Source organism: Molossus molossus, unplaced genomic scaffold (assembly GCF_014108415.1).
Source record: "Molossus molossus isolate mMolMol1 unplaced genomic scaffold, mMolMol1.p scaffold_m16_p_19, whole genome shotgun sequence".
NCBI classification, from domain to species: domain Eukaryota; kingdom Metazoa; phylum Chordata; class Mammalia; order Chiroptera; family Molossidae; genus Molossus; species Molossus molossus.
Window position 1 is genome coordinate 34,499,264 of NW_023425354.1, and position 23,281 is coordinate 34,522,544.

Here is a 23,281-nt window from a genome sequence, read left to right on the forward strand (position 1 = left end):
TCTCTATGTTGTGCTGTTTCTTAGCACCCGTCACAGAATCTGTAATATCCTATCTGATTGATTTAATTCCTCTCCACTGTCCTGCCCGCACTAACAGGCAGGTGCCCTGAGCGTGGGGACTTGTGGAACTTGCTGGCCTAGCGTTTACACCAGGGTCCAGGTAGGTCTGCGTGCGTGTTTGGGAAGGGGGTACAAGCGAACGCGGACGCCGGGTACGTGCGGCTCCTGCTGGCGACTTGCGCCCGGGTGCGCGCGGGGCTCGGGACACAGGAGCCGGGGCGGAGCCGGGGCGGAGCCGGAGTGCGCAGTGGCCCTGGCGCCAGGGGCTTGTTTCCGCCCCGGCCGCTGCGCATCCGTCCCGCACGGCCAGCAGATGGCACTGCCGGCCGCTCTGGAGCCTGGAAGCCGGAAGCGGCGGCGCGGCCGGGGCAGGCGGGCCCTGGGCGCAGGAGGCCCGGCTGGCGGCCCGCACCCTCCGCGCCGCCCGTCCCCGCTCCAGAAAAGAGTGCCGAGGGGCGTCCGGAGAGGGACCTGAGGCCGCCCACGGGACGATTGGCCCCAGGTCCCCGGAGAACATGGGCGTGCTCAGGGCCGGCCTTTGCCCAGGCCTCACCCAGGACATGGTCCAGCTTCTGAGGAGCCATGGAATCAAGACAGGTGACCGTGTGTGCGTGCCGCACAGCTGGGCACGCCGCGCGGGCCGGCCCCTCGGCCCTGGCATACCCGGGAGCGGGCCGTCGCCTCCCTCCTCTGCTCCACACCCCTCTGGAGCGAGAACGCGGGATGGCGGGATTGGTTGAGCCGAGCCCCAAGCAGGGCAGAACCCCTCCTGTGCGCCGGGCACCACGCCAGGTCCTGCGGCTCTGTTAGTTCCCGCGGGCTTCCTCAGATGGCCTGCCCCAAGATAGAATTGTCACCCCATTTTACAGCGCAGGAAACGCCAAGCACCGGAAGGGCCGCCCTCCCTGCCAATCAACTACACGGTTTTGTTTTCAGTGGTGGACCTGGTTTCCGCAGACCTGGAAGAGGCAGCCCAGAAATGTGGCCTGTCTTATAAGGTGAGCTGATGATCTCGTTCCAAACCTGAGTGTCTCTACACGCCTATTCCTGAGCTAAGGGAGCAAAGGCGTCCAAGAGATGAATAAGGAGGGGGCATATGGGACTCTGGAATGCCTCCTCCCCAGCCTGGTCATTGCTCATTGCTGGGTACTCTGGTCAGCTTTGGGTTGAAGTAGCCCAGGCCGCACCCTGAGTTGCCCCCACCTCGTTGGCAGGCCCTGGTTGCCCTGAGGCGGGTGCTGCTGGCTCAGTTCTCAGCTTTCCCCTTCAATGGCGCTGATCTCTATGAGGAGCTGAAGACCTCCACTGCCATCCTATCCACCGGCATTGGAAGGTTTGTATACTTGGGGAAGAAGGTGAGGCGCTGGAGGACATGGATGCTTCCAGCTTGGCATCTGATGCTTAAGTCTAGAGAGAGCTGGGTTTTTCAAACAGAAGTGAGGGCAGCATGGACTGATGGTCAGCACTTCTGAGTGCTCTTACCTTATAACCTCACACTCGTAACATTTTAGATGCATACTTATTTGGTGGGGGAGGAGGATGTCTTGTGGGCTGTAGAATGTTTGGCTGCACCCCTCACCTCTGTCCACTAGATGCCAGTAGCACCTCCCTCCTCTCCAAGTTGTGCCATCAAAAATGTCTCCACATAGTCCTGGTTCAGTTGGTTGGAGTGCTGTCCCATACACCAAAAAGTGGGAGTTTGATTCCCAATCAGGACACATACCCAGGTTTTGGATTCGATCCCCTGTTGGCACATGTGTGGGAGGCCACTGATAGATGTTTCTCTCTCATATCGATGTTCCCCTCCCCTCCCTCTTCCTTTCTAAAATCAATTATAAAAAAAATGTCTTAGTCGTTGCCAAAGGCCCCCCAAGGGACAAAATGCCCCTGATTGATAACCACTGTCCTATAACACAAGAGGTCAGTATTTCATTATTATTCAGCAGATCAGAGCAACTCTTCTCTGGCCCTACTTCCTATTTCACTTAAGGCTAGGACAAGAAAGAACATATGGGACTAATATGTATTGAGAGCCTACTATGTGCCAGCCATTGACTGACTATAGGTTATATAATCTCTTCAGTGAACCCTGTGAATTAGTGATTATTAACCCACTTGAGTTTAGCCCAAGAGGAGCAAGGGGTGGAGGTGGGCCTCAAGCCCTGGGGTACTTGACCCAGAACTTGGTTTATGCCCCATACTCTGCAGCAGAAGGGGACAAGAAAGCTTTCATAAAGGAGTAGTTACATTCCGCCTTGTTGTTTGGAGAGGGAGAGAGTTGGAAGACAAAGGCCACTCTCTGACTGAGGGAGTCTGACCTCTTTACTGGCCTGTTTGTGTGGACTTTGATGCTGAACTCCGCCACCACAAAGGTCTTTGGATTGGTGTGGCCCTTGCTGCTTCCATAACACATTCTCTTGACAAGGTTCACACAGCATGGTGCTTGCTCCTCCTGGGTGGGGGTCTGAGTCTGTTATCCATCAAGCACCGGCTGAGTGCCTACTGGTGGCCAGATAGATGCAGCTAATAAGTGTATGAGTGAGGCAAGGCTCCTGCACTTAAGGGGTATGGGATCCGGTGGGTAGAGAGAAGAACAGGTGAACCCAGTAGAGATGTACAAAAGTGTGGAGGCCGAATAAGGAAGGGGTGATTGACAGGAAGGCAACTTGGCCTTTGGGTTTAGGGAGCTTATAAAACCAACATACTCAGAGGAGGCATTCAGGGAGCAGTCAAGTGGTAAACTGGCAGGATTGCAGCTGCGGTGGGTCACTGCAGGGGAGCTCGGAGCAGTTCAGGAAAGCTCTGTGAAGGAGGCAGGCCTTGGGCATTGCGGACCCAGTGGGCTTTCCCTGGGTGCTGACCAACAGCCAGGCACTTCATAGTGTGTTACTTTATTTGTTTTTTGCAACCACTGATGAGCGCATTACGATGAAAACCACCATTCTGCAGGTGAGGAAACTGGCACTGAGGTTAAGTGGCTTGCTCAAGATTGTGCAGCTCTTATGTGACAGAGCAGGCACTTGAAGCCACGACTGTCACATGCCTAAATCTAGGAACCTAACTTGCCCTCGTCTGCCCTGTTGCCTCCCTCGAGGCAGGAGGCCATATTGTGAAAGTAGGGCTACAGGCAGTGTGTAGGGGTGTGCAAGGTGGATGGGACTAGGGAGGCTGGCAGGGGAGAGGCCAAGGAGAGGTATAGCAGTGGGGGGGGGGGGTTCCATCCAAGGCAGGTGACAGTGGGAGACATGTTGAAGAGGAGATGTGACAAGCCTTAATACCAGGTGAGATATAGGTGTGAAGAATCAAAGTGACCCCCTAGGTTTCTGTGTTCCTCACAGTGGTCTGTGGACAGTTAATGGATATGACTTTTCAAAGGAATGAGGGAGGGGAGTTCTTTGGTCACAAATTTGGGAAATGCTCCATTAACCCAAATTAAAGAGGTTTCTTTGTCATAGGCCTTCTCAGAGCCTTTAGTGCTCATGTGCAGTGTGGATCTTTATAAGGACAGTAAAGCATGTAGTGGACCTTGGAAGAAGCTGTATTGATGGGGGGAGATAGCTGGTTCCTTACAGCCAGAGCAATGTCTTGTTTGTCTCTCTGTCTTCATCATTTTAGAGTAAGGCCTTCAGGAAATGTGGGGCATTCAGACAATGTTTGAACGAATGGCTGAAAGAATGACTAAAGGCCAAATCAATGGGAAATGTGGAGGATAAATCCCAGAAATCATTTGTATTCAAAACAAGTGGTAAAACCCAGGTGTTCTGCTACACAAGGCAGGCTGGGTTTTCCTTGTGAACTTGCCCAGCTAGAGATGATTGGCAGGAAGGTCCTCTAGATGGTGGGAGACACGGAACAAAACACAGGTGAGCCCTGGCCGGTTTGGCTCAGCGGTTGGAGTGTTGGCCTGTGGACCAGAGAATCCCAGGTTCGGTTCCCGCTAGGGGCACGTACCAAAAAAAAAAAAGAAAAAAAACACACAGGTGAGATGGTTGCTGGGAGATGGATTTGGGAATTCCTTATGCAGAGTGGTCCTTACTGCTGAGAATGTGCTTGATTCTTTTGTTGTTGTTTGTTTGTGTTTTAATCCTCACTCAAGGATATTTTTCTATTCATCCTCAAACAGTGAAGGGGAGGGAGAAACATTGATGTGAAAGAGACACATCGACTGGTTGCCTCCCACTCAACCCTGACCAGGGCTGGGGACAAACCTGTACGTGCCCTTGACTGGAACTGAACCTGAGACTCATTGGTCCTCCAGCCCGACATTCTAAATCGCTGAGCCAAACTGGCCAGGGCTGTGCTTGATTCTTGACTACAGAGTCAAGACTAGCATTTAGAATCATCTGGAAGCTTAACTATTTATTCCTAAGTCCCACTTTTAGAAATTTTTACTTCACTGCTTTTTTTTTCTTCTTTATTGATTTAGAAGAAGAGAGAGGGAGAGAGAGAGATAGAAACATCAATGAGAGAGAACATCGATTGGCCACCTCCTGCATGCTCCCACTGGGGATCGGCCCACAACCCGGGCTTGTGCCCTGACCGGGAATCAAACCGGCGACTTCTTGGTGCATGGGTCAACGCTCAACCACTGCGCCACATCGGCTGGGCTGACTTAACTGCTTTAAGCCAGTGGTTCCCAAATTTGTCTTCATATTAGAATCACCTGGGAATTTTTTTTAATGGACAAATTTTTATTACTGATCTGAATGTTAGCAGAGCATTATTAAAAACATTTAAGCTGCCCAGCTGGTGTGGCTCACTGATTGAGCATTGACCCATGCACCAAGAGGTCGCTGACTTGATTCTTGGTCAGGGCACATTCCCCGGGTTGTGGGCCAAATCCCCAGTGGGGGGTGTGCAGGGGGTGGCCAATCGATAGTCTCTCTCATCGATGTTTCCATCTCTCTCTCTCCCTCTCCCTTCTTCTCTCTCTAAAATCAGTAAAAACAAACAAACAAACAAACAAAAAGTTTAAGCTGCCCAGGCCAGTGTGGCTCTCAGTTGATTGGGCATTGCTGGTTCAATTCCTGGTCAAGGTACATACCCAGGTTTCAGGGATGATCTACAGTTAGGGTGCATATGGGAGGCAACCAATCGATGTTTCTTTCTCACATTGATGTTTCTCCCTCTTTCTCCCCTTCTCCTCTCCTCTCTCTCAAATCAATAAAAAAATATTTTTTAAAAAATGTTAAGCCCTAGCCAGTGTGACTTAGTGGATAGAGCATCAACCCTCCCACCAAAGGGTTTCAGGTTTGATTCCCAGTCAAGGGTACATACCTGGGTTGCAGGTTTGATCTCCAGCCCCTGTAGGGACACATACAGGAGACAACCAATCAATGTGTCTCTCTCACATCAATGTTCCTCTCTCTCTGTCCACCCACTCCCATCCACACTCTCTAAAAATCAGTGGAAAAAATATCCTCGGATGAGGATTAACAACAAAAAAACAAAATAAAAATGTTTAAATAACATTTAATGCCCAGCTGGAGTGGCTCAGTTGGTTAAGCATCATCCTGTGTACCAAAAGGTTGCTGGTTCAATTCCCAGTCAGGCCACATACCTGAGTTGTGGGTTCAATACCCAGTTGGGGCATGTAAGGAAGGCAGCCAATCAATGTTTCTCTCTCACATCGATATTTCTCTCTCTCTCTTCCTCTTTCTTAGTATGTCCTTGGGTGAGGATTTAAATAAATAAATAACATTTAGTGTTTTCCCGATTATAAAAGTAATACATACTCATAATAGACAATTTGCAACACACAGAAACACAAACAATGAAAACCACCTCAGCCTGGCTGGTGTGGCTCTGGTTGAGCATCGACTCATGCACCAAGAGGTTGCTGGTTCGATTCCCAGTCAGGGCACATGCCCAGACTGTGGGCCAGATCCTCAGTGGGGGGCATGAAGAAGGCGGCCATCGATGTTCTCTCTCATTAATGTTTCTGCCTCTTTCTTTTTCCCTTCCTCTTTCTCTAAAAATCAATAAAAAGAAAGAAAGGAAAAAAAAAACCTCAGTCAAGAATTTTAGCCTTTTTGTGTTCATACATATATTTATTTTATCAGACTCATGTTAGATAGTGTCCACATTGTTATCATCCCTTTTTGCTTAACATTCTCTCCAATGTCTTAACATTTCCCCAATGTCATTAAAAGGTCTTCAAAACATTTTTTTTTTTTTGATCCTCACCCGAGGACATTCTTCCATTTTTTGTTCAGATAGAACTGGAGGGAGAGAGAGGAAGAGAGAGAGAGAGAGAGAGAGAGAGAGAGAGAAAGAAAGAGAAACATCAACGTGAAAGGGACACATCAAGTGGCTGCCACCCACACGACCAACCAGGGCCCCGGACAAACTGCAACCGAGGTATACGCCCTTAGCAGGAATTGAACCCGGGTCTCTCTGGACCGCAGGCCAACGCTCTAACCGCTGAGCCAAACCAGCCAGGACTTCAAAACATTTTAATGGCCATATAATATATCTGTATAAACCACAGTTTATCCATAATTATTCAACCAGTCACCAACTTTTCTCCTGTAATTTATTCTTTCAAGGATATTTATTGAGTGCTTACTTTAAATATGCCAAAGTCCAAGCTTCCACAGACATTTTTGTTGTTGATGATAATCCTCACCTGAGGATATTTTTCCATTGATTCTTTTAGGTAGAGGGGAGGGAGAAAGAGGCAGAGAGAAATATCAATTGAGAAAGACACATGAACTAGTTGCCTCCAGCATGACCCCGACTGGGGCCAGGGATCGAAACTGCAACCCAGGCACATGCCTTTGACTGGGAATCGAACCTGCAACCTTTTAGTCCACAGGCCAATGCTCTAACTAACCACTGAGACAAACCGGCCAGGGCAATAAAACGCCTTTGGTGACTTTTTAAATTTTTATTCCTCACCCAAGGATATTTTTCTATTTATCATCTGATAGAGTGGGAGGGAGGGGGAGAGAGAGAGAGACAAAGAGAAACATCAATATGATAGAGCCACATCAACTGGTTGCCTCCCACATGACCCGACAGGGCTGGGAATGAATTGCAACTGAGGTACATGTCCTTGACCAGAATCGAACCCATGACTCATTGGTCTGAGGGCCGATGCTCTAACCAGCCAGGGCTGGAAGCCTTTTTAAACAGGTGCTTTCTAAACAGAGACAGGAGGAACACAGTTGTCCCAAGACACTGCAAGCCTGCAGTGGGAACCAGAGTGTTTTGATTGGCAGGGGCCTGTGGCTATAATCACGAGGTTCCTGGAATTGAAGTAGATGGAGTGCTTACTAAGGTGCTACTTGGCATGTACAGAGGGGTCATGGGAGGTCTTCAAGAATTATTTCAGAGGACTGGCACCTGTGAAGGTAATTGCAGGGTGAGATAAAGGATGCTTGGAGTCAGGACATGGAGGCATTGGTATAAGCTCTGGTGCAGGAAGAGAATCTTCAGCCTGTAGGCTGGGCAGGACATGATGGTTCAAGGACAGAAGGTGGAATAGGAACTGGCCATGTCTTGAGTTTTATCCCAAGGTTTCCACAGCTGCAGTGCTGACAATAATAAAACTAAATAGCACCGTCTGTCGCTCATGTCTCTGGGAACATTTATTGTGCGTCTTCTGTGTTTCAGGCACTGTGCCAGTGTTGGGGATGTAATAGTGGACAAGGCCCAGTACTTGCCCCAGGGTACTCTGGGCCAAATGGGGAAGACAGATGAAAACAAACAAATAGAAAATAACTCCAAACTCCCAGAACTAATAAGTGACTTCAGCAAGGTTGCAGGACATAAGAGTAACACAAAAATCAATTGCATTTCTATATATTCAAATTGAACATGTAGAAATGGAAATTTAAAACAATACCATTTAAAATTGCTTCCAAGAAAATGAAATACTTAGGTCTAAATCTAACAAAACAGATATAGGATCTGTAGGCTGAAAATTAAAAATTGTTAATGAGCCCTGGCTGGGTAATTGAATTGGTTAGAGCATCATCTGACATGCCAAGATTGTGGGTTCAATCCTCCGTCAGGGCACATACAGGAATAACCAGTGAATGCATATATAAGTGGGACAACAAATCAATGTTTCTCTCTCTCTCTGTCTTCCCCCTCCCCCTTCCTCCCTCTCTCCCTCCCTTCCTCTTCCTCACTTTAAAAAGCAATCAATCAATAAATTATATTTCAAAAAAATTGCTGATGAAAGCAAGAAGACTCAAATAAATAGAGGAGCATACTGCATTTGTGGATTGGGAGACAGAACATAGCAACAATATCAGTTCTCCCCAAAATGATTTATAGATTTAATGCAGTTCCTACCAAAAATCTCAGCAAGGTTATTTGTAGAAATAGGCTTATTCTAATAATTTTATGGAAGAGCCAATGGCCTAGAACAGCTAAAACAATTTTGAAAAAGAAGAATAAAGTTGGAGGAATCATTGTAGCAAATGTTAAGGCTTACTATATAGCTGCAGTAATCAAGACAAATAGGGTATTGGCAAAGAGATAGACATACAGATCAATGGAGCGGAATAGAGAACTCAGAAATAGACCCCAGATATGTCCAACTGATTTTTGACAAAAATGCAAAAACACTTCAGTGGAGGAGGAATATAACCTTTGAACAAATGGTGTTGGAGCTATTAAACACCACAGGTAATAAATAAATAAACCTAAAATTGAAAATGGATCATGGACTTAAATGTAAATTTTAAAACCATCACTCTTTTAGAACAAAACAAGAGAAAAATCTTTGGGAACTAGGACGAGGCAAAGAGTTCTTAGATTTGACATGAAAGTAAGTACAATAAAAAAAAAACAAAACTGATAGCCCTGGCTATCGGTTTTGCTCAGCGGTTAGAGCATCGGCCCGCAGACTGAAGGGTCTCAGGTTCCATTCTCAGTCAAAGTCACATACCTGGGTTGCAGGTTCAATCCCTGGCCCTGGTCTGGGTTGTGTAAGAGGCAACCAATCGATGTGTCTCTCTCACATTGATGTCTCTCTGTTTCTCTCTCCCTCCCTCCCTAACCCTCCCTCCCTCTCCCTCCCACTCTATCTAAAATTAATAGAAAAATATCCTTGGGTGAAGAGTAACAAAAAAAAAGGAAAAGGTAATTTTTTAAAATAAAAAATGAAAAATTAATAAAAATTTAAAACTTTTACTCTGCAAGAAAGGATGAAAAAGACCAGCTATAAAGTGGGGAAACTAAATTTTTTTTCTGTATGGATTTTAGAGAGAGGAAAGGAGAATGAGAGAGAGATAGAAACATCGATGAGAGAGAACATCAATTGGCTGCCTCCTGCACACACCCCCACTGGGAACTTGGCCCACAACCTGGGCATGTGCTCTGACCGGGAATTGAACCAGTGACCTCTTGGTGCATGGGTTGGTGCTCAATCACTGGGCCACACCGGCTGGACATTAAAAAATTTTTTTTCTTTATTGATTTTAGAGAAAGAGGAAAGGAGAGGGAGAGAGAGAGAAACATCAATGAGAGAGAACATCAATTATTTTAAAGCCACATACTCAACAAAAAACTTGCATCTAATATATAAAGACTTCTTAAACCTCAACAGTAACACAATCCAGTTAGAAAGTGGGCAAAAGACATGAATAGACACTTCACCAAAGAGGACATACATGTCGCAAATAATCTCATAAAAGGATGTTCAACATCATTATTCCTTAGGGAAATGCAAATTAAAATCACAATGAGGTAATAATGCACACCTACCAGAATGGCTAAAATAAAAATGGTGATAACACCAAATGCTGGGAAGGATGTGGAGAAACTGGTTTGCTCATACATTGCTAGTGGAAAAGTAAAATGGCATAGTCACTCTGGAAAATAGTAGTTTTATATAAAATTAATATGTATGCACTTACCATACAACCCAGCAATGTATTCTTAGGGATTTATTCCAGAGAAATAAAAACTTAGGTTTACATGAAAACCTGTACATAAATGTTCATAGCAGCTTTATTCATAATTGTCCCAAACTGGAAACCACTAAATGTTTGTCAGTGGGTGAATGGTTAAACAAACTTGGTACATCCATACCATGGAATACTACTTGTACATAACACAGAACAAGCTATCAGTATACACGACAACTTGGATGAATCTCCAGGGAATGATGCTGAGTAGAAAAGCTGATCACAAAGGTCACATACTTTATGATTCATTGTATATAACATTCTGTTTTATTTTTTTGAGAGAGAGAGAAACATCGATATGAGAGAGAAGCACTGATTGGCTGCCTCCAGCATGCCCCGTCCCTGACCAGGAATGGAACGAGGGACCTTTTGGTGCACAGGATAATGCTCAACCAACTGAGCCACACCAGCCAGGGCTATATAACATTTTTGAAATAACATAATAGGGATAGAGGACAGATTAGTGGTTGCCAGGATTAGAGACTAGGGGTGGGCGAAGGGTGTGGTTATAAAAGGGTAGCCCAAGAGAGCTTTGTAGGGATGGAAATATTCTGTATCTTGATTGTGGTAGCTACATAATCATACATGTAGACATGTGATAAAATGGCATAGAACTATACACACAGACACATGTAAGTAACACTGGCAAAATCTGAATAAACTCTATGGACCACGTCAGTGTTAATTTGTGATATACTATAGTACAATTCATCTTAGAGTGCAGGGTACTACCATTAGGGAAAAGTAGGTGAAGGGTATGTGGGACCTCCCTGTGTGTGTGTGTATACATACACACATACACATATATATATATCGTTTTGAAACTTTCTGTGAATCTATAATTATTTCAAAGTTTAAAAATGATAAATTAGCCCTGGCCGGTTTGGCTCAGCGGTTAGAGCATCAGCCTGCAGTCCAGAGAGACCCGGGTTCGGTTCCCGCTAAGGGCTCGTACCTCGGTTGCAGTTTGTCCCCGGCCCTGGTTGGGGTCGTGTGGGTGGCAATCAGTCGATGTGTCTCTCTCACATAGATGTTTCTCTTTCTCTCTCTTCCTCCTCTCTCCCTCCTGTTCTGTCTGAAGATAAATGCAAATATGTCCTCGGGTGAGGATTAAAAAAAAAAAAGATAAATTATGGGAAATGCTATCAAAGAAACCCACAAGGGGCTGAGATGGAGAATGCAAGGAATACCTTCTGATGGGGTGGCAAAGACCCCTGTGGAGAGATGATATTTAGGCTGAGAGAGAAAGAATGAGAAGGGCTTGTGGAGGAACATTTAGCCATGCCCTTTCAGAGAATCCCCTTGGCCAGAGACATTGAGAACATTGTTAGACAGAACCAGTGCTAGAAAGGAATGTCTTGCTTTTCTTTCTTTTTTTTTTTTTTTTTTGGTACATGCCCTTAGCAGGAACCAAACCCGGGACTCTCTGATCTGCAGCACAGCGCTCCAACCGCTGAGCCAAACCGGCCAGGGCTGTCTTGCTTTTCTTGTTGGCTACTAATTCCCTACTCTGTAGTCCCCTGGGTTAATTCTCTCCTCTTCTGCCATTAGCCTAGACAAACTGCTTGATGCTGGTCTCTATACTGGAGAAGTGACTGAAATCACAGGAGTCCCAGGTAGCGGCAAAACCCAGGTAACACGCAGCCTGGAGGATTGGGGAAGGTGGGTCCTGGATCCCTGGGGAGGTTTCTGCCAGTAGCTTGTGATTCAGAGCTTGGGAGAGAGAAGATGGGTGGTGAGGAGTAGGCCTTGAACTTGACCCATTCGTGTCACTGGGATCTGAACTAGATTTGGTGAGGAGCTCCCATTCTGTGCAATCTATGAGGGCTCAAGTTCACCCAATGCCTGGTCTCTACTCAGGTATGTCTTTGTGTGGCTGCAAATGTGGCCCATAGCCTGCAGCAGAATGTTCTGTACATTGATTCCAATGGAGGGCTGACAGCCTCCCGCATCCTCCAGCTACTTCAGGCCAGAACTCCAGATGAGGAAGAGCAGGTAAGGGGCAGGAGTGTTGGATTCCCTTGAGGCTCTGACACAAAGATGTCATTACATTGTAAGAATTTTGGCCATTGGGATGAATGGTTCTTTCTGGCCTTGAAACTTGCTGTTCTATTAATATTTCCTGTATTCTTCAAGCCTCCCTGTTATGATGTCATCCCAGCTTGGATGCTACCCACACTGTCCTCCCAGGAAACCCAGCTCCTTGCATACCTTAATTTAGGGCTGGCAAGTACCCAGCATCAGTATTTCTACCCCACTTCTTGCCAGTAGCAGACACCGATGATCAGTTCAATCACTCTGTCCCTGTGCTCTGACTTGGTGTTACAGCTCAGCACCCAAGCAGCCACCACTGTGAGAACTGCCCCGTTGGACAAAGCCCACTTGCCATCCTGGACCTGAGTCCTCGTATCCACATGTCTCTTCTTACTCACCTTAAAATCCCCTTTTACCTTGCTTGACCCTGCTCCCTCCAAAGCCCCTCCTTCTCTTTCCCACCCCTTCAGGCAGAAGCTCTCCAGAGGATCCAGGTGGTGCATGCCTTTGACATCTTCCAGATGTTGGACGTGCTGCAGGATCTCCGAGGTGCTGTGGCCCAGCAGGTGAGTCTGCTGTTCTGCCCCTCCCTGCTTCGCCCACCTTGCCAGGTGCTATCTGTATGTGGGCAGGTGTCCCACTACAGACTCTTTGGAAATGCAGATGTGCAATCTGGTGATTCCAGCTGTGCTTGCCTCTCCCAGGATGGGATTCTGAGTGTTTAATTCATTCCTGAGTGTCTCGTTGTTTACATACTCATCTTCCCCACTAAACAGTAAAACCCTTGAGTGCAAGGATCATGTCATATTCATTTCTGCATTCCCCCGTGGGATCAGTTTTCAGCTGCAAGTAATAGAGTATGACTGACAGACACTTAAACTTTGAGGATATTTAATTATCTCATGAGTCTGGAGGTTGGCAGGGCAACATTATTAGGGCTCTAGGTTGGTGTGTCTGATTCTCTTGCTCTTTCCTCTCATCATTGCAAAGTGGCTGCTATTGATCTAAGCCTCATCTTTTTATATACACACATCCATAGTTAGGGCAGTGAGAGTTGTTGCCTCTTTTTTGTACTTTTTCCCTTTATCAGGGAAGAAAATCTTTCTCTAAACCCCGCTAGCAGACTGCCCATTTTACCCTTACATCTAATTGGCCCAAACTGAGTTATATGTGTATCTTAGACCAGGGATTGGGCCCACCTTCCCTGATGTCAGAAAATCTCTGCCCAGTACCTGACCACATTCAGAGTTCTGTTAACAAGCAAGAGGGGTTCGGAATGGCATTTGGGTTGTTTCCCTGCTAAACCTGCTAGGTGTTTAGACAGGATTTGGTGCACTGATTTATAGACCATTAGATTTGGAAGACACCTTAGAATAGTTAAATTAATCTGAAGTGTTTTCTTTCACCCCAGAGTATGATATGTCCCCATGGGCATACTCAGGATGGTGTATCATTTTTATTTATTTATTTTAAAATCCTCACCCGAGGATATTTTTCCACTTATCTTCAGATAGAGTGGGAGGGGGAGAGAGAGAGAGAAGAGAGAGGAAGAGAGAGAAACATCGATGTGTGAGAGACACATCGACTGTTTGCCACCCTCACAACCCTGACCAGGGCCGGGACCGAACTGCAACCGAGGTATGTGCCCTTGACTGGAATTGAACCCACAACTCTTTGGTCTGTGGGCTGACGCTCTAACCACTGAGCAACTGGCCAGGGCATGTATCATGTTTACAAACTTTAGAAAGTATAAAAGAGTTGAACAACTACTTGCCATAGGAGTCATAGCTACTTATGTTGTGTTGAGACATGAAGTCATGTGGCCCTGATCTAATCCAACCCTCTCCTTCTAGAGATGAGATGAGGGCCAGGGAAGTTTGGTGAGTTGCCCAAAGTCACCACATATTTAGGATAAGAACTAAGCTTATAATCAAATCTCTTTACTCCCAGGTCAAAAGACTATACTTTTTGCCTTGACCAGTGTGGCCCAGCCAGTTAGAGCATCATCCTTTGCACTGAAGGGTCACAGGTTCCATTCCTGGTTAGGGCACATACCCAGGTTTTGGGTTCCTTCCCTGGTTGAGGCATGTGCAAGACGCAACAGATCGATATGTCACGCGCTCTCGCCCCTTCTCCCTTCCTCTCTCAGGAATCAATGAAAAGCATATTCTTGGGTGAGGATTAAAACAAACACACACAAAAAGACTGTAGTTATTACTGTGGGACCATAAGATATTATATATTCTATGATTGCATAACAAGTTATCACAAACTTAGTGACTTAAAACAACATATATTTATTACCTCACAGTTTATATGGGTCAGGAGTCTGGGCACAGCTTGGCTGGGTCCTCTGCTTAGGGTCTTAGTAGACTCTAATCAAGGTGGCAGTTGGGCTGTGTGTGTTCTCATCTGGAGACTTGCCTGGGGCGAATCTGCTTACAAGTTCACTCAGGTTATTGGCAGAGTTCATTTCCTAGAGGCTTCAGTTTCCTGTTGGTAGTTGGCCAGAGGCCACCTTCAACTCCTAGAGGCTGCCCACTGTTCCCTGCCATGTGGCCCTTTCCATAAGTAGTTCACAGCATGGCCATTGGCTTCTTTAAGACAGCATGAGAGTGAGAACAAAATTTTTTTTTTAATAATTTTTTTATTTTTCAATTACAGATGATGTACAATATTATATTAGTTTCAGGTGTACAACCCAGTGATTACACATTTATATAACTTACTAAGTGATCACCCCAATAAAGCTAGTACCCATCTGACACCACACATAGTTATTACAATATTGTTGACTGTATTTCCCATGCTGTACTTGACATCCCATGACTATTCTGTAAGTACCAATTTGTACTTCTTAATCCCTTCACTTTTTTCACCCATCCCCTCAAACCCGCTCCCATCTAGTAACTGTCAAAATGTTCTCTGTATCTATGAGTCTGTTCCTGGTCTGCTTGTTCATTTACTCTGGGTTTTAGATTCCACATATATGTGAAATCATCTGACATTTGTCTTTCTCTGTCTGACTTATTTCATTCAGCACAGTGCCTTCTGGTTCTATCCATGTTGTTACAGATTTCATTCATTTTTTTTTTTTTTTTAATGGCTAAGTCATATTTCATTGTATATATGCACAACTTCTTTATCCATTCATTTATTGATGGACACTTAGGTTGCTTTCATATCTTGGCTATTGTAAATAAAACTGCAATGAATATATTATGCATATGTTTTTTTGATTTAGTGTTTTGGGTTTCTTCAGATAAATACCTCGAAGTGGAATCGTTGGGTCTTTCATTGTTTCATGTAATAGACTTGTTTTAAAGTCTATTTTGGGCCTTGGCTGGGTAGCTTAGTTGATTGGAGTGTCATCCCAATATGCCAAGGTTGCAGGTTCACTCCCCAGTCAGGGCACATACAAGAATCAATCAATGAATGCATAAATAAGTGGAACAACAAATTCATGCTTCTTTCTCTCTTTCGCCCTCTCTCCCTCCCTCTCCCCACCTTCTCTTGTAGACAACATATGTAAGAGTCTTGTTTTGTTATCTATTCAGCCACTGTATGTCTTTTTATGGAGCCATTTAACCTATTTACATTTAAAGTAATTGTTTTTAATTAATTTATTTTTTACCATATTATTATTCATATTTTTATCTTTTTTTTCTTTTCCTTCTTAAAGAAGATTTATTAACATTTCTTGTAATACTGGTTTGGTCGTGATGAATTCCACCAGCTTTTTCTTGTATAGGAAGCTCTTTATTTGTCCTTCGATTCTAAATAATAGCTTTCCTGGGTAGAGTAATCTTGATTGTAGGTCTTTGCTTTTCATCACTGAATATTTTGTACAATCTTTCTGGCCTGCAAAGTTTCTTTTGAGAAGTCAGCTGACAGTCTTAGGGGAGCTCCCTTGTAGGTAACTAACTGCTTTTCTCTTACTGCCTTTAAGATTCTCTCTTTGTCTTTCGTCTTTGGCATTTTATTTTATTTTATTTTATTTTTTAAAGTATGTTTTTATTGATTTTAGAAAGATTAAGGAAGAGGGAGAGAGAGATAGAAACATCCATCGGCTACCTCCTGCATACCCCCTACTAGGGACCGAGCATGCAACCCCAGTATGTGCCCTGACTGGGAATAGAACCAACAACCTTCTGCTGCATGAGATGATGCTCAACCAACAGAGCCACATCAGCTGGGCTAATCTTTGGCATTTTAATTATGATGTTTCTTGGTGTGGACCTCTTTAGGTTCATCTTATGTATGTCTATTTCCTTTACCAGGTTAGGAAAGTTTTCTGTCATTGTTTTGTCAAATAAGTTGCAATTACTTACCCTCTCTCTTCTCCTTCTGGTACCCTCATGATGCGAATGTTGGTATGCTTGAAATTGTCCCAGGGGCTCCTTAAACTATCATTTTTTGGGATTTTGTTTTCTTTTTGCTGTTCTGATTAATTGTTTTCTGCTTCCTTATCTTCCAAATGCTGATTTGATCCACTGCTTTATCTACTCTACTATTGATTCCCTGTAATGTATTCTTCATTTCAGTTAATGTATTCTTCATTTTTGACTGATTCTATTTTATGTTTTCTATCTCCATTTTTATGGAGTTTCCTGTCTCTTTGTTGAAGTTCTCACTGAGTTCATCTACTCTTCCCCTAGTTCACTGAGCTTCCTTATAACCAGTGTTTTGAACTCTGCATCTGTCAGATATTGCTTATCTCTATTTTGTTTAGTTCTCCTTCCTGTTGCAGTTGAGCCTTGATTGCTGTTGGCACATCAGTGGGAGGAATTTACCCCTAGTCCAATCAACTTCGAGGACTGGTCATGACTACTGCATGTTGCTGCTGTGCAGGAGCTGACCCCACAGAGCAGGACTCACTTCAGCAAGGCTCTGGTGCCTGATGAGTCCACCCCTTGAGTGTGTCACTGGTGATTGGGTGGTGCTCCAGAGTGGTCTGAAGCTGGTGACTGGGTGGCAACATGCTGTCTTATGTAACATAACATAATCACTGGTGTGATGTCTCATTACCTTCACCATATAACATAGCCTAACTAAGAGTGGCACCAACACCTATGATATTTTATTAGAAGCAAGTCACACGACACATCCATCTTCAAGGGGAGGGTATTATACAAGGGCTTGAGAACCTAAAGGGAGGGATCATGGGGGCCACCTTAGGGTCTGTCTGCCACTGATGACCTGATAATTCCATAGTTACAAGCAGAGACAGGCTTGCTGTCCCATTTTAGCCAGAGATTTCAACCTGCTCTCTCACAGTACGGAACTAAGCCAATTTTAGCTTTTCTCTTTTTTGCCATCCTCTCTTTGGTAAGCAGATGACTGGTCAGGAGTCAGTTAGTGGAAGATGAAGGAAGTCATTTCAAAGACAGAACAGGTAATGCTGAATATCCAAGACTCAGTTGATATAAAGTGAAAAACAAGTTGAGGAGACAGAATCAGCAAATGACTTGGATATAAGAAGTAAGGGATAAGGGAAGCGTTAAAGACAATTTAGGTCCAAGAAACCAGGAGGGTGCTAATACTTGTGTAGAGATAAAAAAATTATGGTTATAACAGATGGCTATCTGTATAGTCTATATTTGGAACCATTTTAGATGAGCTCCTAGAGGCATGATCTAGAAGGAGACAGTGAAGTTAAGAGAAAGCTAAACTCAAAGGAAGTTAGGGATTTGGGAAGTAAACAGGAGAGGGGAAAGAAGGGCCTGACAAGATTGTGGGGAGCTGGCCATTAGGAGAAAGATGGCCACTAAGAAAATTCCTGACCAGGGAGCCGTAAAACTCTGAACAGGGATTTCTCAAATTTAATTGTTTTAGCCCTGGGTGGTTTGACTGAGCAGTTAGAACATTGGCTTGCAGACTGTAGGGCCGCAGGTTCGAATCCAGTCAAGGGCATTTACCTGGGTTGCAGGTTTGATCCCTGGCCCCAGTTGGGAGGCAACCAGTTGATGTGTCTCTCTCACATCGATGTTTCTCTCTCTCTTTCTCCCTCCCTCCCTTCTACTTTATCTTTAAAAAAAATATACATATATATATGAATGGAAAGATATCCTTGGGTGAGGATTAACAACAACAAAAAAATTAAATTGTTTTAGGGTATCTGGGATGTCCTGTGATTTAAACCCTCTCTTGTCTTTAGTAAAATATGCTATACATACAAATGGGGTTGGGGAAAAAAAGACATTGCTGAAATTCGGTGATGCCGGCGCCGCTCTATTTGATTAAGGAAGGTTCTTACCAGCTTGTAGGAGCAAGCGTGTTCTGTAATGGGAGCCCCCTAGAGGCCAAGTGGTTTATGGCACCTGCTTCTCCCTTAGGTGAGCAATTCTTCAGGGACTGTGAAGGTGATAATTGTGGACTCTGTCACCGCCGTGATCTCCCCACTTCTGGGAGGTCAGCAGAGGGAAGGTGAGTGATGTGTGTGGCAGAGCCCAGGGTCAGGGAAGTGGTCCTGTCTCCGAGCTCTGGAGTCCAGTCTCCAGCCAGCCAGTCCCTGCTGCCCTCCACCCTGTTTATCCTCCTCCAGGCTTGGCCTTGATGATGCAGCTGGCCCAAGAGCTGAAGACCCTGGCCCGGGACCTTGGCGTGGCAGTGTTGGTAAGGAAGTGGACTTGGCCAGCGTGCGTGTCTTACCTGTGATCCCTGGGCTTCACCAAGGGAAAAGATGAATACGATTTCTAGCTGTAGCAGCTTCTGAACCCCCAAAGTGGCCCTTTAGGAAAGAAAGGGTCATAGCCCACCTTCCCTGGGTCATCTAGAGCACTGGGCCATGAGGGGAAACTGTCCTAAATAGCCAGGGGATCAGGGACAGCCTTGTCTTTCATTTTATTTTCTCTAAGTTAGGTAAATTCACATAGAATAACTTTCTTCTTGTCTGAAGTTTGACTAACAGATATTGTTGTATCCTGCCTTGTTACCCCACTGCAGTCAAGACACAGAATATCTATTTACTGATCTGGTTTCTGTCACAACAGTTTTGCTTTTTCCAGAGCTTCATAGAAAGGGATCTTCTGTTTTTAAAATTACCTTTTCTGCTTATGGAGTAATTTCTTAAAAGTCTGCATGCTTCTCATAAAAAGGGTAAAAAATAGTTAAATATGAGTCAAATTTGTAATCAATCACATCTGCATTAACCATATTTTTATATACGTTCATAGAATCTTTTTTTCTCTGCAGATATATATATATATATGTTTTTTTTAACCACTTTTCAACTAAACTGTAACCAACCTTGTTAAAAAAAAAAAGTAATGTACAAGCCCGGCCGGTGTGGCTTAGTGGTTGAGCATAGACCCATGCACCAAGAGGTCGCCAGTTCAATTCCTGGTCAGGGCACATGCTCAGGTTGTGGGCCTGATCCCCAGTGGGGGGCACGCACGACCAACCAGGGCCGGGGACAAACTGCAACCGAGGTACGTGCCCTTAGCGGTAACCGAACCCGGGTCTCTCTGTACCACAGGCCGACACTCCAACCGCTGAGCCAAACCGGCCAGGGCCCTTTCCCATGTCTTTAAAAAGATTCTTTAAGAATGCCTTTTTTTTTAGCAGTTACATATTGTTTAATACCTGTGTTACAGAGTTTTTCTATAAAGGGTCAGATAGTAAATATTTGAAGCTTTACGACCATATGGTCTATGTCACAAGTACTCAACTTTGCCTACAGAGCATGTGAGCATCTGGAGAGAATGCCTAAATGAATGGGCAGGACTATATTCTAAGAAAATTTGATTTTCAAAAATAATTTTGGGGCCAGATTCGGCCTGTGGGCAATAGTTTGTTGACCCCTGGTGTACCATAACAATCTATTTCCTGATTTGAGGTCTTTAGATCATTAGTGGTTTTCCTCTATTATTTTTTGTTTTGTTTTCCCCTTTTTTTTTGTTAACACTCACCCGAAGATAAATTTTCCATTTATTTATCTTCAGATAGAGAAGGAGAGAGGGAGAGAGAAAGAAACATCAATGTGAGAGAGACACATCAACTGGTTGCATACCCCAGGACCCTGACCAGGGCCGGGGACGAACCACAACCAAGGTATGTGCCCTTGACCAGAATCGAACCCGAGACTCTTTGGTCCACAGGCCGATGATCTAACTGCTGAGCCAAACTGACCAGGGCTTTCCATTGATTTTTAGACAGGGGGAGAAAGAGAGAGAGAGAGAGAGAAACATCGATATGAGAGAGACATATTGATTGGTTGCTTGAGGCCAGGCATTGAACCTGCAACCCAGGTATGTGCCCTTGAATGGGAATCAAGCTCCAGTCCGTGGTCCTACGCTCTAACCGCTGAGCCAAACAGACCAGGGCTTGTTTTCTTCTATTTTAAACAAAACTATAGTGAACACCCTAATACCTAAATCTCTTTGTACATCTCTTATTATTTTCTCAAACTCCTAAAAATATAAAAGTGTAATTACTGAGTCAGGGATACACGTATTTTTAAATATCTAGATATGCCATTGCCAAATTTCCAGGAGGGCTTATTAATTAATTGCATACCCACCAACAGTGTAAGAGGATCTCTTTTACTGTTCTTCAGTTCTCATACTGGGTTCCAGGGCCTCCCTCTCCTGATTTTAGGATATATGTGATCACCTGCTGGGTGCCAGGCTCTGGCTTAGGCAGTGGGGATTCAGTGATAAACAAGTCACAGCTCTTGCCCTGGGGGGGATGGAGGGTGGGGAGAACCTCATCGAGAGGATACTGTGAGGCTTGGTTTGCTTACCTATGACTAGCCTGGGTAGAGTAAAACTGACAAACCAGGTTAGGAACCCCCTTCCAAAATTCCTCCACATCCCATAAACACAAGTGCACCCCTTGACACAAAGGGCTGGATGGACATGGTCCCAGGATTCCTGTCTGCTGAGTTGGGGACTATAGTAGGCTCAAGCCCACCACTGGCCTCCCTTAGGAAAGTGCAGACAGTACTGTTTATTCCCAGACACATGCCCCATCACCTTCATTGGAGTCAAGCCTGAGGCATCGTGGTTTAGTGGAAAGAGCTGTGCACAAGCCAGGCACCCAGGGTTCTAGTTCAGGACTGCCATGGATAGGTTATGGAGCCTTGGGGAATGCATTTCTCCATGCTAGGTCTCAGCATTCTCATCTGTAAAATGGAGTAGAAACAGATGTCTACTCTACTGACATTATGGATCTGTAAGTCTTTGATTCTTTCTTCCACAGGTGACCAACCACATGACCCGAGACAGGGACAGCGGGAAGCTCAAACCTGCCCTGGGCCTCTCCTGGAGCTTTGTGCCCAGCACCCGGATTGTCCTGGCCACCAGCGAAGGAGCGGGAGCCCCAAGCAGTCAGCGCACAGCATGTCTGACCAAATCTCCCCGTCTGGTGAGCCAGTCCCAGGGGAAAATAAAACTAATAATAATAAATAAAAATGAAACTAATAATAATAATACTAAATAAAATCTGGGTCTTGAGGGTAGTGTCTATGCCCATGGATGTCTTATAGAGAAATTCTTGGATGCTGAGACCTTGCAACTAAAGAGGCTGCCCACTGGGTTACTTAGCTCAAAAACTTACCCTTTCCTGCCCAGCTGGAGTGGTTCAGTGGATTGAGCATTGTCCCATGGACTGAGAGGTCCCAGTTTAATTCCTGGTCAGGGCACATGCCCAAGTTGTGGGCTCAATCTCCAGTAAGGGGCGTGGTGCAGGAGATAGCCGATCGATGTTTCTCTCTTACAACCATGTTTCTATCTCTTCCTCCCTTCCTCTCTCTCTAAAAAATCAATAAGAACATATTTAAAAACAAAAGCACTTACCCTTCCCTCCTGTCTTTTTCCAGCCAACAGGTTTCCAGGAGACGGTAGACATCGAAACCTGGGGTACTCTGGAGCAGAGTCCAGCGTTGCAAGGAGATAAAATATGACTGTGCTGTTGATTGGGAGCGGGAGGAGCATCAAGGCCCCAACTCTCCTGTGCAAGAATACCTGCTGTTCACTGCCAACCAGCACTCGGGACTGTAGGAGAAGCTCTCGGGCCAGGCAGAAGAGACACCTCAGTTGCCTTAGCTTCTCTCTCTCTGGAAACATGCAGGACTCCTGATGAGAGAGGATGCTGTAATGGAAGAACCCAGCAAGTCTTGCTGGAGCCTGGTTTTCTTCCCTTGTTTCTACCACATATATTTCTAGTGGGAGCCAAGATCCCCCTGGCTTGGGGCATCTCTGAAGAGACACACTGGTGACTGGATGGGTAACCCTGTGTGTCACCATGATACCTGCACTCCATCCTAACACAGGGGCTGAACCATGAAACCTGCCTTTGCTTCTCTTGTTGTTGGTTTTTTGCCTCCATTTTTCTATCTGTAAAATGAGGCTCTCTTCCCCTTACCTCTGTTTTTGAGTTACTGAATTGAAGTAACCTTGTAAATACAAAACTCCTCTTCATCTATGTCCTGCTCTTAAAAATATAAAAAGGAAATTCCCTGAGCCCAGATACACCTAATTTCCCCCCAAGAAGGTCGTTTTCAGTTTCCCCCAGTGAGGCCCCAAAGAACGGTTATTCCTCTTTTGTTCTTGCTGATTTGGTTTCACACACCTGCGTGTATCACCAGGACTAGGTGAGACGGGGAGCTCGCTGAAGTCCCAGGGATATAATCTAAAGAGGAGAGGATGTGACCTGCTCCTAGTGAATCTAGACACTTGCTTAATATGCATGGTGCCCTGTGGGGCCCCTCCACAGTAGGGAGTAACTAGAGGTGCTGAACCATGGCCTTGCCCATAAACAGACACAGGAGAATTTGCTCAGTAAATAGAGCCAGCTGGGAAAATTGATGCTGGCATAAATAATACATGGCAAATCTAGTCTTCATGCAGAAATTCATTGCCAGTGGCTCCAAGATGCAATATAATTACCCTTGTCTTCCTGCCAGCTGTACCACAGCCTAGTGCCCTAGTGTTTGAAATAACCCCCTGTCTGTTACCAGCACTGTAGCCATCCGTCTGAGAGCTGTCACCCTGGCTAGGAGGAGAGGACACCAGGGAGAGGAAAATAAAAAGCAAAGTAGAGGAATTATCGGGTTGTTTACTGAACACATTTTTAATGTTATTTATTTGTTTGTTTATTTATTTATTTATCCTCACCCAAGGATATGTTTTTAATGATTTTTAGAAAGAAAGGGAGAGGGAGAGAGAGAAAAAGAGCAACATCTATCAGTTGGCTTCTGCACACACCCGACTGGGTATCGAACCCTCATTCTAGACATGTGCCCTGACTGGGAATAGAATCTG

General features: G+C 45.1%; 1 protein-coding gene across 3 annotated transcripts; it reads left to right on the forward strand.

Annotated features, from left to right (window-relative positions):
- The first annotated feature begins 464 nt into the window (after window positions 1–464).
- Window positions 465–23,063, forward strand: RAD51D (RAD51 paralog D). 3 transcript variants are annotated; one of them, XM_036269785.1, is made up of 10 exons: window positions 465–657; window positions 997–1,058; window positions 1,275–1,393; window positions 11,535–11,616; window positions 11,844–11,978; window positions 12,488–12,583; window positions 18,353–18,443; window positions 18,562–18,632; window positions 21,219–21,383; window positions 21,838–23,063. In XM_036269785.1, exons 1-10 carry the CDS (start codon window positions 576–578, stop codon window positions 21,919–21,921), a joined length of 987 nt encoding a protein of 328 aa, XP_036125678.1. In that variant the 5' UTR covers window positions 465–575; the 3' UTR covers window positions 21,922–23,063. The 3 variants fall into 3 exon arrangements, with proteins under 3 accessions (XP_036125678.1, XP_036125680.1, XP_036125681.1); XM_036269787.1 differs by lacking the exon at window positions 11,844–11,978; XM_036269788.1 differs by lacking the exon at window positions 1,275–1,393.
- Window positions 23,064–23,281: the final 218 nt, after the last annotated feature.